At 38.8% G+C, this 13,488-nt stretch overlaps 1 protein-coding gene across 1 annotated transcript in view; it reads left to right on the top strand.

The window, feature by feature from the left end:
* Positions 1 to 13,488, top strand: part of LOC135512133 (CUB and sushi domain-containing protein 1-like) — a 502,291-nt gene that overhangs the window by 380,305 nt on the left and 108,498 nt on the right. Inside the window, exons 31-34 of the mRNA XM_064933828.1 lie at positions 2,459 to 2,575; positions 4,110 to 4,223; positions 11,141 to 11,236; positions 13,277 to 13,480. Of these exons, the coding sequence (XP_064789900.1) occupies positions 2,459 to 2,575; positions 4,110 to 4,223; positions 11,141 to 11,236; positions 13,277 to 13,480 (531 nt within the window). The remainder of the gene's footprint in view (positions 1 to 2,458; positions 2,576 to 4,109; positions 4,224 to 11,140; positions 11,237 to 13,276; positions 13,481 to 13,488) is intronic.

Below are 13,488 nucleotides of genomic sequence, written 5' to 3'. Positions count from 1 at the left end.
TGGATACATCTCTGCTGAAAGTGGTGTAGACATGGATGTGGTCTTAGCATTTTGCACTTTTTGTGGAAGGGACCTAGGGCAACACACCTATTGGTAAAGGTATCAACTGAATGAGATCAGCTAGCGTATTGTTTAGGGACAATGAGGGGACATTGGGAGCTGCTTTTGAGAGGAAAGATCAGTCAAAAAAAGGAATGGGCTGGGGGGGGCTAAAGAAGGTGTAAATAGTCTTAGGAAGGCAGTTCTTACACATATTAATAGTTGTGTATGGGAGATTGAAGAGAAATGACATGTCAATCGCTCACATACACAACAATGCATTTACTGTCTAAGCACAAACCTGCACAACCAAAAAAAAACCTTCCTCATCTCAAAGTCTGTAAACCTCCCCCAGCCCATTGACTTTGACAGACGATTCTTGCCAATAGTAGCCCTTTGCAGGGGTAGACATGTCATTGTATTGTGGTTAGAGAATCTGCAGAGATGAATGAGATTGTTGTGTCATTACTGTTGTTGTCTTGACTTTATACCTTTCAGTATCTCTTGCTGGTTTCTGCACCATAACCGTAAGGTGTGTCCGCTCACTCATGCCCAAAATGCCCTCGCTTTGGGGTATTTTTCAGCAGGGCACTGTGGAATGGCTCCAGATAACTTATTTTTGTACAACTCAGGTTAAAAGGAGAAGAGGTATAGATTAAATTGATTACATGGTCTGGAAGCTACTCCGTGGTCCTCAGGGTACCTTTAACCACCTGTAACCCCATAACACAAACACAAACCATACAAACACTACCCAATTCATGTTTATATCATGCATAGTGTATCTTAGCCATCAGCTTGTAAATATTTTGGCTAACTTACCTTTACCTTGTGCGGAGCTAGGGGTTGGGAGCTCATGTTGGTAGAATCCAATTATGTACCACCTACAACAAAATACACAAAATACACAATTTAACCACCCCACTAATTGTATTGATCTCTATTAGAATGGCTAGCTATTCTAATACTGTGCCTTCTTCACCTTGAAGAAGCTGCCAATTTAGTGATGCTAATAAGCACAGCCATGCACAGAACACCACATGGGCATGATGGAAAACCTTAGTGAAAAACAAAATTTTCACAAAAATCTTGCATAGAGAATTTCTGAGATTACTGTGTGTTGGTCATTCGAAGTAACAATGCCATTAGCCTCCTCTACCTAGCGGGCAGTATCAGCATTCGCTATGAATGCCACACTTAGTGGTTCACTATGAGCAGACGAATACACAGGGATTTGAAACTTCACGACTCTACCAGTGAAATTTAAATGTGCTAGTCAGCTTGTGGTTTGGATAATTGTGATGTTTATGATAAAAAACGTAATGTTGTTAATTGCGTAAAGACTATATGCCATGACAGAGCCTGGGTGAAATTCCCCTTTAAGTGAAGGCACGTGTGTTTCCATGGAGCCATTGACATCAGTATATTTCATCTCTAAACCCATTACAGGCCATATTAAGAATTTACACATGCTTAAGGGCAACTTTAACATGCCAGTCAATTTGGAATTCATGCCTATTTTAAACATTGTGTGTTTGAGCTACAGAATTCTGGGTTGTACTGTTGGATATGTCTATTTCTTCTGCATCAGTTGTCTGTGTGATTAACGGGGGCTGAGCTAGAGCGGTGTTTGTGAGACAAGGGCGGTTCCCAAAGGGGCCCGGGCTGGGTCTTTTTACAAAAACGTCTGTAGAGTCTGAACAGTTTGAGCTACAAACTATTAAAAGCGATCTATGAAAAGCTGAGATTCTCACAAACACTCACATGCTCTATGATGCTCACAAGCTACACAAGAGTCGTTAGAAGGTAAGGGGTCCTTCTACATCGAAGGTCATAGGAAATCCAAGGACATGGTGTCTATAATACTGTAATAAACTCACATAGTTGCTGTCACAGACTACAAACTCCACACAGTTGCCAGTGGCTAGTTGGATATTCATTTTCCACTGAGAAAAACAATTTCTGAAATTGCAGCATTCATAGAAATTCATTTGTATCAGGTTTTTGCTTTGGCTGACCTTTTTTTATTGACATTGAATAAATAAAACATAATAACACTCATGAATATAACTCTTTATTTAAAATTGTTTTGTGTTTTACTTGTGGCCTGGTTGACCTGAAAATAAATTGGTAAAACACTTTATTGTAAATATAAGGGCTGGACATACAGATATATGAAAGTCAGATAAATAAAAAGCCGATTTTTGCTCGGGGCTCGGGAACGATAGGCTTAATGTTGGTCTGAAACTGTGATATTCTGTACAGTGAGTTTAGATCTATCCTAGAACATCCTTGTTCCAACACAACAGCTCGCAGCTAGTGCACTGACTTTTATCCCATGCTAATCCATGGTGCTTGTCCTTTCAGGATTATTGTCTCTGGAAATTGAGTACACTGAGGTTGTTTTGTTGTCTTTCAGCTCCTTGTGGTGGCCATTATAATGGATCTGAAGGCGTGGTACTATCTCCTAACTTCCCCCACAACTACACCGCTGGGCAAACCTGCTCCTACTATATCACGGTCTCTGGAGAATTTGGTGAGGTTAATCAAAAGCATCATTATTAATGCAACACTTAAACTTATGCTACGCTTGACTAGTTTTACACCTCTGATTTATCTGCATATTCGTGGGTTGCTCCTCCGTCACTCGATCGCATCGTTGCCATTGTGATCAGCATTCTACAGACTCAGCAGTCACATTAATGTCCAAAAGTAGAACGTGAGCTAATGACTGTTTCACCGAAATTACACTGGTGGCCTGGAAATATGATGATATTGCTAAAGTATGCAAATATTTAGTAGGAAACAGCTTAGCTATCATCATCATATCATCACATTTACATTAGACCGATGGAAATGTTGTCATTAGCTAGAAAAGTTGTCAGAAATAGCTAGCAAATCTAACATTAGCTAAAATCCAGTGGTCTCCCCTCAATCTTAGAACAGGAAGGCCTGCACACTGTTTTTGCTCCCAATTCACTGCTTTATTGATGTCATTTAGATCCTAAACAAATTATTGTCAGGTGAACTGACTGAGTGCTCACATCCCAAAATATAACGTACACATTTCACCTCACATGACCATCACACCCATGACATATGGTGGGTGTGGAAACAATTCAATTAACTTTTGCACATATTTATTCATAATTAAAGGTACATATGTTCAGAAAATATTATATGCATACAAAATCGATCCAAGTTAAAACCTATGCAACAGTAAAAAAGATTACGTTGGAAACTGTTGGAATACCCGCCTTAATGACCATTACGCACATGGTGTGCGGTGGCTGTAGATATAATTAGAGTGACCTATTTTAAAAAAAGAAATGGTGTACCTCTAATAAATATATCAATGAGATGGGCACGTAGTAGTTACAGAAAATTGAATATATACGTACAGTATGTGCAAAATGACAAATTGCAAACCTTTATGGCAAGACAAATCAATGTAACACATCCATGTAAGAAAAGGTCTGATATCAAATTATTGGTTCAGACCTTTAGGAGGCATGGTGGACAAACAGTGAATCCAATATAATTCTCTAGACTATTTTAAATTGACAGCCCTGAAATCTCCTCATATTCAGGCTTATGGAAAGCATAGATCAGTCATGAATTGCTGAATCATGGACAAGGTATGCTAGAGATGGCGCTGGTTCTTGTTTGTCCTCACACAAGTCATGCTTTCTTAATTGTGATTGATATGCAGCAGGTATGACATCCAAAACATCTCTCATTGCATAAGATATTTATCAATGCCTCAGTGTTTATCATGCATCATCTGGTGTAGCAGATGTGAAATCGCTAGTTGAACAGTGTTGGCTAGCCCATTGTGTGGTGACAACACCCATCCTGAGACCTGAGTCGGCCCCAGCCTACAGTATAACAACAATGGTTTTGATAGACAAGTGGTTAGCACGCTAGCTTTGTGTCATTGTTGACAAGACACCAAATCCCAATTTGCCATTTAAAGCACTCAATTTACCGTTTGGGGATATGATTGTTTTGTAGCCACACGTTACATGTACTGAGATAACCTGTATGACGTTCCCATTTTGCCTCCTCAGTGGTATTTGGGCAGTTTGCCTACTTTCAGACAGCAATGAATGACTCAGTGGAACTATTTGATGGGGCCAATCAGAATGCCAGGCTTCTTAGCTCCCTCGCTGGGTTTCACTCAGGTAAGTAATAGCTTTTCATTCCTTTCATTGATTATAGTCTTTAAATGAACAAAACTAATGGAAAACACTCACACGTGGATTTTGTTTGCAGTCAGTTGGGGAACACAAGAGGTGTTGCAAGGACAAAAGGCCTCAGCATGATAACTGTATTAGTAACTGCTGTTGGCACTTGTTACTGTCTCATTCAAAAAGTTTAAGTTTCAGCAATTAGTATTGCGACATTCTATCCATGCAAGAACAGGAAGGGCAGCCATTTGGGTATCCCAAGACACGGTGTCAGTCCTTATACAATGGCCACATTTATTTCAAAAGCTCTGTATGCCTTTGGAAAGTATTCAGACCCCTTGACTTTTTCCACATTTTGTTACATTACAGCCTTATTAAAATATGGATGACATAAAAAAAATCCACAGCAATCTACAGACAATACCACATAATGACAAAGTGAAAACAGGATTTCAGAGATATTAGCAAATGTATACAAAAAAACCGAAATACCTTGTTTACATAAGTGTTCAGATCCTTTGCATTGAATCTCGAAATTTAGCTCAGGTGCATCCTGTTTCCATTGACCATACTTGATTGGACACCTCACACCTGTCTATTTAAGGTCCCACAGTTGACAGTGCATATAAGACCAAAAACCAAGCCATGACGTTGAAGGAATTGTCTGTTGAGCACCGCGACAGGATTGTGTCCGGGCACAGATCTGGGGAAGAGTACCAACACATTCCTGCAGCATTGAAGGTCCCCAAGAACACAGTGGCCTCCATCATTCTTAAATGAAAGAAGTTAGGAACCACCAAAACTTTTGCTAGAGCTGGCCGCCCAGCCAAACTGAGCAATCAGGGAAGAAGGACCTTGGTCACCTCCCTGACCAAGAACCTGGAGTTCCTTTGTGAAGATGGGAGAAACTTCCAGAAGGACAACCATCTCTGCAGCACTCCAACAATCAGGCCTTTATGGTTGAGTGACCAGACAGAAGCCACTTGTCACGCCCTGGCCTTAGTATTCTGTGTTTTCTTTATTATTTTGGTTAGGCTAGGGTGTGACATGGGTGATTATGTGTTTGTCTTGTCTAGGGGTTTTGTAGATTGATGGGGTTGTGTTCAATATAGTATTCTAGGTAAGTCTATGGTTGCCTAGAGTGGTTCTCAATCAGAGGCAGGTGTTTATCGTTGTCTCTGATTGGGAACCATATTTAGGCAGCCATATTTTGGGGGTATTTCGTGGGTGATTGTTTCCTGTCTCTGTGTTTTGCACCAGTCAGGACTGTTTCATTTTCCACGTTTTCTTATTTTGTATATGTATATTGTTCACGTTATCATCTTTATTAAAGATGTTCAACCATAACCACGCTGCATTTTGGTCCTCCTCTCCTTCCCAGGAAGAAAACCGTAACACCACTCCTCAGTAAAGGGCACATGACAGCCCGCTTGGAGTTTGCCAAAAGACACCTAAAGACTCTCAGACCATGAGAAACAAGATTCTCTGGTCTGATGAACCCAAGATTGAACTAACCTTCCAACAAGACAACGACCCTAAGCACACAACCAAGACGTCACAGGAGTGTCTTCGGGACAAGTTTCTGAATGTCCTTGAGTGGCACAGCCAGAGCCCGGATTTGAACCTGATCCAACCTTTCTGGAGAGTCCTGAAAATAGCTGTGCAGCAACGCTCCCCATCCAACCTGACAGAGGATGAGAGGATCTGCAGAGAAGAATGGTAGAAACTCCCCAAATACAGGTGTGCCAAGCTTGTAGAATCATTCCCAAGAAGGCTCGAGGCTGTAATCACTGCAAAAGGTGTTTCAACAAAGTTCTAAGTAAAAGGCCTCAGTACTTATGTAAATGTGTATTTTCAGTTTCATTTGTTAAATAATTTAGTAGAAATGTATAAAAAACTTATGGGTTATTGAGTGTAGATTGATGAGAAGAAAATGTATTTTATCAATTTTAGAATAAGGCTGTAACCTAACAAAATGTGGAAAAAGTCAAAGGGTCTGAATTAGAGGTCGATCGATTATGATTTTTCAACGCCAATATCGATACCAATTATTGGAGCACCAAAAAACGCTGATACCGATTAATTGGCCGATTTAAAAAAAATAAAAAAACATTTTTTTTAAACAATTTTTAAAAATTTATTTTATTATTATTATTTTTTTAATATATATTTGTAATAATGACAATCACAACAATACTGAATGAACACTTATTTTAACGTAATATAATACATAAATAAAATAAATTTAGTCTCAAATAAATAATGAAACATGTTCAATATGGTTTAAATAATGCAAAAACACAGTGTTGGAGAAGAAAGTAAAAGTGCAATAGTGACCATGTAAAAAAAGCTAACGTTTAAGTTCCTTGCTCAGAACATGAGAACATATGAAAGCTGGTGGTTCCTTTCAACATGAGTCTTCAATATTCCCAGTTAAGAGGTTTTAGGTTGTAGTTTTTATAGGAATTATAGGATTATTTCTCTCTATACCATTTCTATTTCATATACCTTTGACTATTGAATGTTCTTATAGGCACTATAGTACTGCCAGCCTAATCTCTGTAGTTGATAGACTTGAAGTCATTAAAGTCATACTTAATTATGGTCTTTGTTAGGAAGAAATGGTCTTCACACAGTTCGCAACGAGCCAGGCGGCCCAAACTGTTGCATATTACCCTGACTCTGCTTGCACAGAACGCAAGTGACATCATTTCCCTATTTAAAATAAATTAAAGTTAGCAGGCAATATTAACTAAATATGCAGGTTTAAAAAAATATAATTGTGTATTGATTTTAAGAAAGGCATTGATGTTTATGGTTAGGTACACATTAATGCAGCGACATTACTTTTTTTGCGAATGCTCTTGTTAAATCATCACCCGTTTGGCGAAGTAGGCTGTGATTCGATGATAAATTAACAGGCACCGCATTGATTATATGCAACGCAGGACAAGCTAGATAAACTAGTAATATCATCAACCATGTGTAGTTAACTAGTGATCATGTTAAGATTGATTGTTTTTTTTATATGATAAGTTTAATGCTAGCTAGCAACTTACCTTGGCTCCTTGCTGCACTCGCGCAACAGGTAGTCAGCCTGCATGCAGTTTCCTCATGGAGTGCAATGTAATCAACCATAATCGGTGTCCAAAAATGCCGATTACCGATTGTTATGAAAACTTAAAATCGGCCCTGATTAGTCGGTCGACCTCTAGTCTGAATACTTTCCGAAAGCACTGTTGCAATCCAAATTTGCTTCGAAATGCAAGCTGGAACAGTGTTTGAATTAGGATTTGACGTAATAAGTATATGTTATCAAAATGTCAGCCATTGTGTACTGTATCTACTTACTTAAGAAAGGATTATTCACTGAAGATAGAGCCAATCACAAATAAACAAGTGTTTTTTTAATGATAGGTCTGTTCCACCAAGCTCAACGGTCATAGGCCTTATTTTTTTTAGCCCTGTATTTTTATTATTTCAAGCCAATTTATAACATTTGATAATTGCTGTCTTCGTCTGATTTATCGCTGTCATTGGGGAAGGTAGTTACATTTCTGAACAGAAATCACCCTCAACATGACATTATTTTGAGGATTGATGGAGGCAAATTAATATAAACTGTTTCTATGGCACCTTTTATGGTTCAGATTTGTTTTATTCTACTGTGCAACCATATATTCCCAAGGGAGATGCTTTGATTTTACTTTGTCTTTGCAAACATTAGATTTCAGCATTCAGTAATGCAGTATGTAGAATACAGGGTTGGGTATGTTTCTTTCTAAGTGTAATCTGTTACAGTTACTTGTTAGCTGTCCAAAATTGTAATCAGTAAAGTAACTTTTAAACTTTTAAAGTAACTTTTGGATTAACCAAACTCAGTAACGTAATCTAATTACATTCAGTTAATTTTATATTACTTTTCCCTGAAAAGGACTTAGAAGAAGACAACAATGTATGTTACCAATTGAACCACATCTATTGCAGGATAAATCAATGTTAAAAAGTTTACATAGCTGGCCATTTATGGATGTTACATTTTACTTTATGGGTTGGTTATGTAGGCTTCTTCTAACCCATCGCTTCGGTTATTATCTGTGTAGTTGCCTGTCAGCACTCGTGTCTTATAGGGTCACGTTCGTTTTGTATACTTTGTTCAGTGTTTCTCTTTCATTAAAGAAGAATGTATTCTTATCACGCTGCGCCTAGGTCTCCTCGTTATGAAGAACGTGACACTTGCTGCTTCCACACCAGCTCATTAGGGTTGAAATCCGATGACTGTGCTGGCCACTCCATTATAGACAGAAGACCAGCTGACTGCTTCTTCCCTAAATAGTTCTTGCATAGTTTGGGTCATAGTTCTTTGGGTCATTGTCCTGTTGTAGGGGGAAATTGTCTCCAATTAAGCGCCGTCCACAGGGTATGGCATGGCGTTGCAAAATGAAGTGATAGCTTTCCTTCTTCAAAATCCCTTTTACCCTGTACAAATCTCCCACTTTACCACCACCAAAGTACCCCCAGACCATCACATTGCCTCCACCATGCTTGACAGATGGCGTCAAGCACTCCTCCAGCATCTTTTTATTCATTCTGCGTCTCACAAATGTTCTTCTTTGTGACTCGAACATCTCAAACTTAGATTTGTCTATCCATAACACTTTTTTTTCAATCTTCCTCTGTCCAGTGTCTTGTGTTCTTTTGCCCATATTATTATTTTATTTTTATTGGCCAGTCTGAGATATGGCTTTTTCTTTGCAACTCTGCCTAGAACGCCAGCATCCCGGAGTCACCTCTTCACTGTTGACGTTGAGACTGGTGTTTTGCGGGTACTATTTATTTGTTTGTTTATTTGTTTTGCGGTTAAGGACTTGTGAGGCGTCTGTTTCTCAAACTAGACACTCTAATGTACTTGTCCCCTTGCTCATTTGGGCACCAGGGCCTCCCACTCCTCTTTCTATTCTGGTTAGCGCCAGTTTGCGCTGTTCTGTGAAGGGAGTACTACACAGTGTTGTACGAGATCTTCAGTTTCTTGGCAATTTCTCGCATGGAATAGCCATAATTTCTCAGAACAAGAATATACTGACGAGTTTCAGAAGACATTTATTTGTTTCTGGATATTTTGAGCCTGTGATCGAACCCACAAATGCTGATGCTCCAGATACTCAACTAGTCGAAAGAATACCAGTTTTATTGCTTCTTTAATCAGACCAACAGTTTTCAGCTGTGCTAACATAATTGCAAAATGGTTTTCTGACGATCAATTAGCCTTTTAAAATTATAAACTTGGATTAGCTAACACAACATGCCATTGGAACACAGGAGTGATGGTTGCTGATAATGGGCCTCTGTACGCCTTTATATGTCCAAAAATGTATGTCGCAACTTCAGGTTGCCTCTGTAAGTCTATCAAAAGTGTACAAGTTTGAACGTGTCCTTGAAGCCTATGGATAAAAAAAAAATGTATCAGCATGAATTACATTGAGCAATAAAACCCCCACTTTTATTCCATAGGCTGGGATCTGCACTGAGCAGCTGTTGAAAGAGCACATTTTTCACTGGCTGTCAGCTGATTTAAAAAAACAATGATTGATAGGCAGCTTAAACTTCTTGAATTCAACCATTATTGGGTTCAAATGCACATTTAGATTTGTGAACAGCTATCCACAACATCGACAATCCGTAAGGCGCAAATAGCTAAATGAGAGCAGCAGTGCGATTCACATCAATGTGCTATGTAGATAGGAATGATAGCAGTGATATTCTTATCACCGTAGACTACACCACTTCTGTCATCCTTTCCTCAACTTTTTTTTCAGGTTGGATAATCTTTGGGTGCCGACAGCAGTCGTACCATTGGAAGACATAGCTTGGACTGTAGCCTACAAAAGCATATTCCTAAACCCATTTGGTGTGTCATGTGGTCTCTGACTTCTGGTCAGACTCGCTCAGGTGGAACAAACTTAAATTTGTGCCTTTTTTTCAATGCTGATTTGAATGTCATTGAGAAAACAGAGAAGTATATCAACAACAACAAAAATTCTCACAAACCTCCTTTCTGAATTTAAAAGTAATCCCCCCAAAAATAATCTAGTTTTTTGAAAGTATCTGAAATCGGACAAAATATATTTGCTGGTAATGTAACAGTTAAAGTTTGTTGTAATCGGTTACGCCCAAACCCTGGTGGAGTCCTATAGAAAATGTCAATTAAAAGGTTATTACTAAATTAGATAACACATGAATTACCTCTGACATGTCCAAGACGTGCACACTAATCTTCCCTGGGTTTCTGTCAACAAATAACTTGTGTTTTCCCTGTCTATTCATAGTGACATTTGAATTATAATGATACATTAAATCATACAGGTTCATAATGCTTTGGGTGTTTTCACCTAAATGGAGCCTGATTAGCCACCTACATTAGCCACATCCACAATAAGCTACTCTACCTTATTATAGGCTTTCAAATGTCATGGCTTTCAAATAAGTTCAAGCCATTAAGAAAACACTCTCTACCATGTTTTCTTCATCCAGCTCATTCATCACGGCTGATGAAAAATTAAGGCTCAGGCCTACTATTATGTATAAAAAGTTGTTTCCTTGTCCAACGTTCTCATTATTGAAAATAATTTGTTCGCCCCCTTATTATTAAAATAGTTCTCTACTGCATACATAATACTTCAAAGTTAAACTACTAACAGCATGATATTTACCCATCAAACGTTTGAATGTGAGCTGATATATTTTTTTAAGAAGCTTTTCATCATGCAGCCTAGGTATTGTTACGTATAGCAACACAAGAAGGGTCGGGGATATCAAAAAAGAGCAATGTTGGCTTCAGATGGTTATCACTGTAAGTGAACATATTGTTTAAAAAACTGTATATTTTCATATTTTTATCCTTTCTTTTGTAGGAGAGACCTTGCCCCTGGCCACATCAAACCAAATTATGGTGCGATTCTCTGCAAAGAATGGTCCTTCTGCCAGGGGTTTCCACTTTGTTTATCAAGGTATGTGTAGTAATACATACACACACTCTGGTCACATGCATGACAATTCCTCCCTGTTTTTATTCCTGTGTCAGTGGTTGTGTTCCTGGGGGTCCTGGAAGCCTCCTAAAGCCCTCCCACCCCAGGCACCAGAGGGTCTTATCTTCTGGTGTTATTGTTCTCATGGTTGTCAGGCTGTTCAGAGGGTTTGCCGTTATCTCTCTTGCCCCATGGCAGCCTAGGGGGGCCAGTCCTCTAATCATTACAGCTGCGCAGGGAATGTAATGGGAAACGGGATTTCTATCTGCATTACTGTAGTAGGCAAGGAGTAGAAGGGCTCACAACCTCCGTACAGATAGTGTTGAAAGTATGTTGAAAGTGTCACATCTAATATTCAAGGATTCCCTCTCTTGCATAATCAATAGAAAATGTCACACATGAATATTAAAAAATAGAAACCCACGTTTTATAAAACGTTTCTAGAATGGAGTACGAATTAACTTTTTTTTTACTCAATCTTTTTGGATTCAATAATTCCAATGATGCTTTTGGTGTCATTCCTACTTTATTTCAGTGTCAATTAGAGATTCTCTCCAGATGCAGATAATAGCCCACCCTTAGGACGCATCAAGCATTTTCTCTCTGTGAAAGTTGTAATAACTAAGCAGTGTGAATTACATGAACTTTTCAAACTTCTAGCTGGCTTATAAAAATGGATGATCTCAGATCTTAATCTTTCATGAAGGAATTTGAGCACGTATACTGTACAGTGTTTGCCAGAGCATGCTTACAATGTCTGCAGTTTTCTTGCTTCACTGTTTGATGATGTACTGTGCTGAAGGGTGTTTGAAAAATACTCCCTGACAGTTAGGACAGTTGGTTTGGTACATGGAGGCATCCAAGTGATGATTGCAGAGCACTCTCTGCTCCTGTACAGATCTAGAAATATTAGACACAATATCAGCCCAACAGTTAAGGCCTCAAATATGGCACCAAGGTGTACCACAGAGATTAAATAGTGTTTGAATCAGGTCTAGATGAACACAGGCACAGCGCAAACCAAGCTATTATTCAGTTCAGGGACTTGAATTTAACCTAAAGTTTTAAAATAATGCTATGCATTAATGTTTTTTTATAAAACAGTTTATGAGAACGCAGACTGTTTTGATAAGTAAAATCAAAAATTATTTCAAGTGTATTTTAAACCTCAACACACTTTGCATAAAAAAAAGTAAAGTCAAACAAGAGGAAGTAAAAATTATTAATAAAATAAAACTAAACACAGAGGACGTCTAACATAATAATTGATTAAAGCCCAGGCTAAAATGTTTTTTAAATGTGTTTTAAAAACGCTCAATGGTAACTTCCCCTCTTACCTGGCAGGGCAAGCTGTTCCATAACTGAGGGATTGAACCTAGATGCAGAACCTAGATGGTTCTGCATCTAGGTACAATAAGCAGACCGGCTCCTTGGGAGCAGAGCGCCCTCACTGGGTTGTATGGAACGAGCATGTCTGTCAGATAAGATGCAGTGGTACATACTTTTTTTATGTACTCTAGTACAGATTGTACCCAATCATGTTTTGAATATCAGATATACAGTACATCTGGTTTCATTGTCATCTTCCATGCCTTGGTGTTCTAAATGTTCATGATTGAATAACAGTGATAACACATGGTAATGCATTATTAATTCATGCATTAGCCACAACTTTTTGGGTGGCAGGTGGCCTAGTGGTTAGACCATTGGACTAGTAACTGAAAGGTTGCAAGATCAAATCCCTGAGCTGACAAGGTAAAAATATGTTGTTCTGACCCTGAACAAGGCAGTTAACCCACTGTTCCTAGGCTGTCATTGAAAATAAGAACATGTTCTTGACTAACTTACCTAGTTAAATAAAGGTAAAAAATATATATATGGCTGATGATACATTTGGGTCATTCTAAAACATCTCATATGTCCATAATGACAAATCATATGTCACTATCACATTGTACTGCAATTTCCCTGTGTTAACACACATCTAGGTGTTAAAAACACTAGGTACTCTTTTCTTTGTAGCTGTTCCTCGCACCAGTAACACGCAGTGCAGCTCTGTCCCAGAGCCACGCTATGGCAGACGGATTGGGTCCGAGTTCTCCGCAGGCTCCGTTGTTCGCTTTGAGTGCAACCCAGGGTATTTGCTACAGGGATCCAAAGCCATCAAATGCAATGCGGTCCCCAACGCGCTAGCCCAGTGGAATGATACTGTGCCCTCTTGTGCTGGTAAGCCT

This window comes from Oncorhynchus masou, chromosome 24 (genome assembly GCF_036934945.1).
Source record: "Oncorhynchus masou masou isolate Uvic2021 chromosome 24, UVic_Omas_1.1, whole genome shotgun sequence".
Taxonomy (NCBI): Eukaryota; Metazoa; Chordata; class Actinopteri; order Salmoniformes; family Salmonidae; genus Oncorhynchus; species Oncorhynchus masou.
This window is presented reverse-complemented; position numbering and strand designations above follow the sequence as displayed.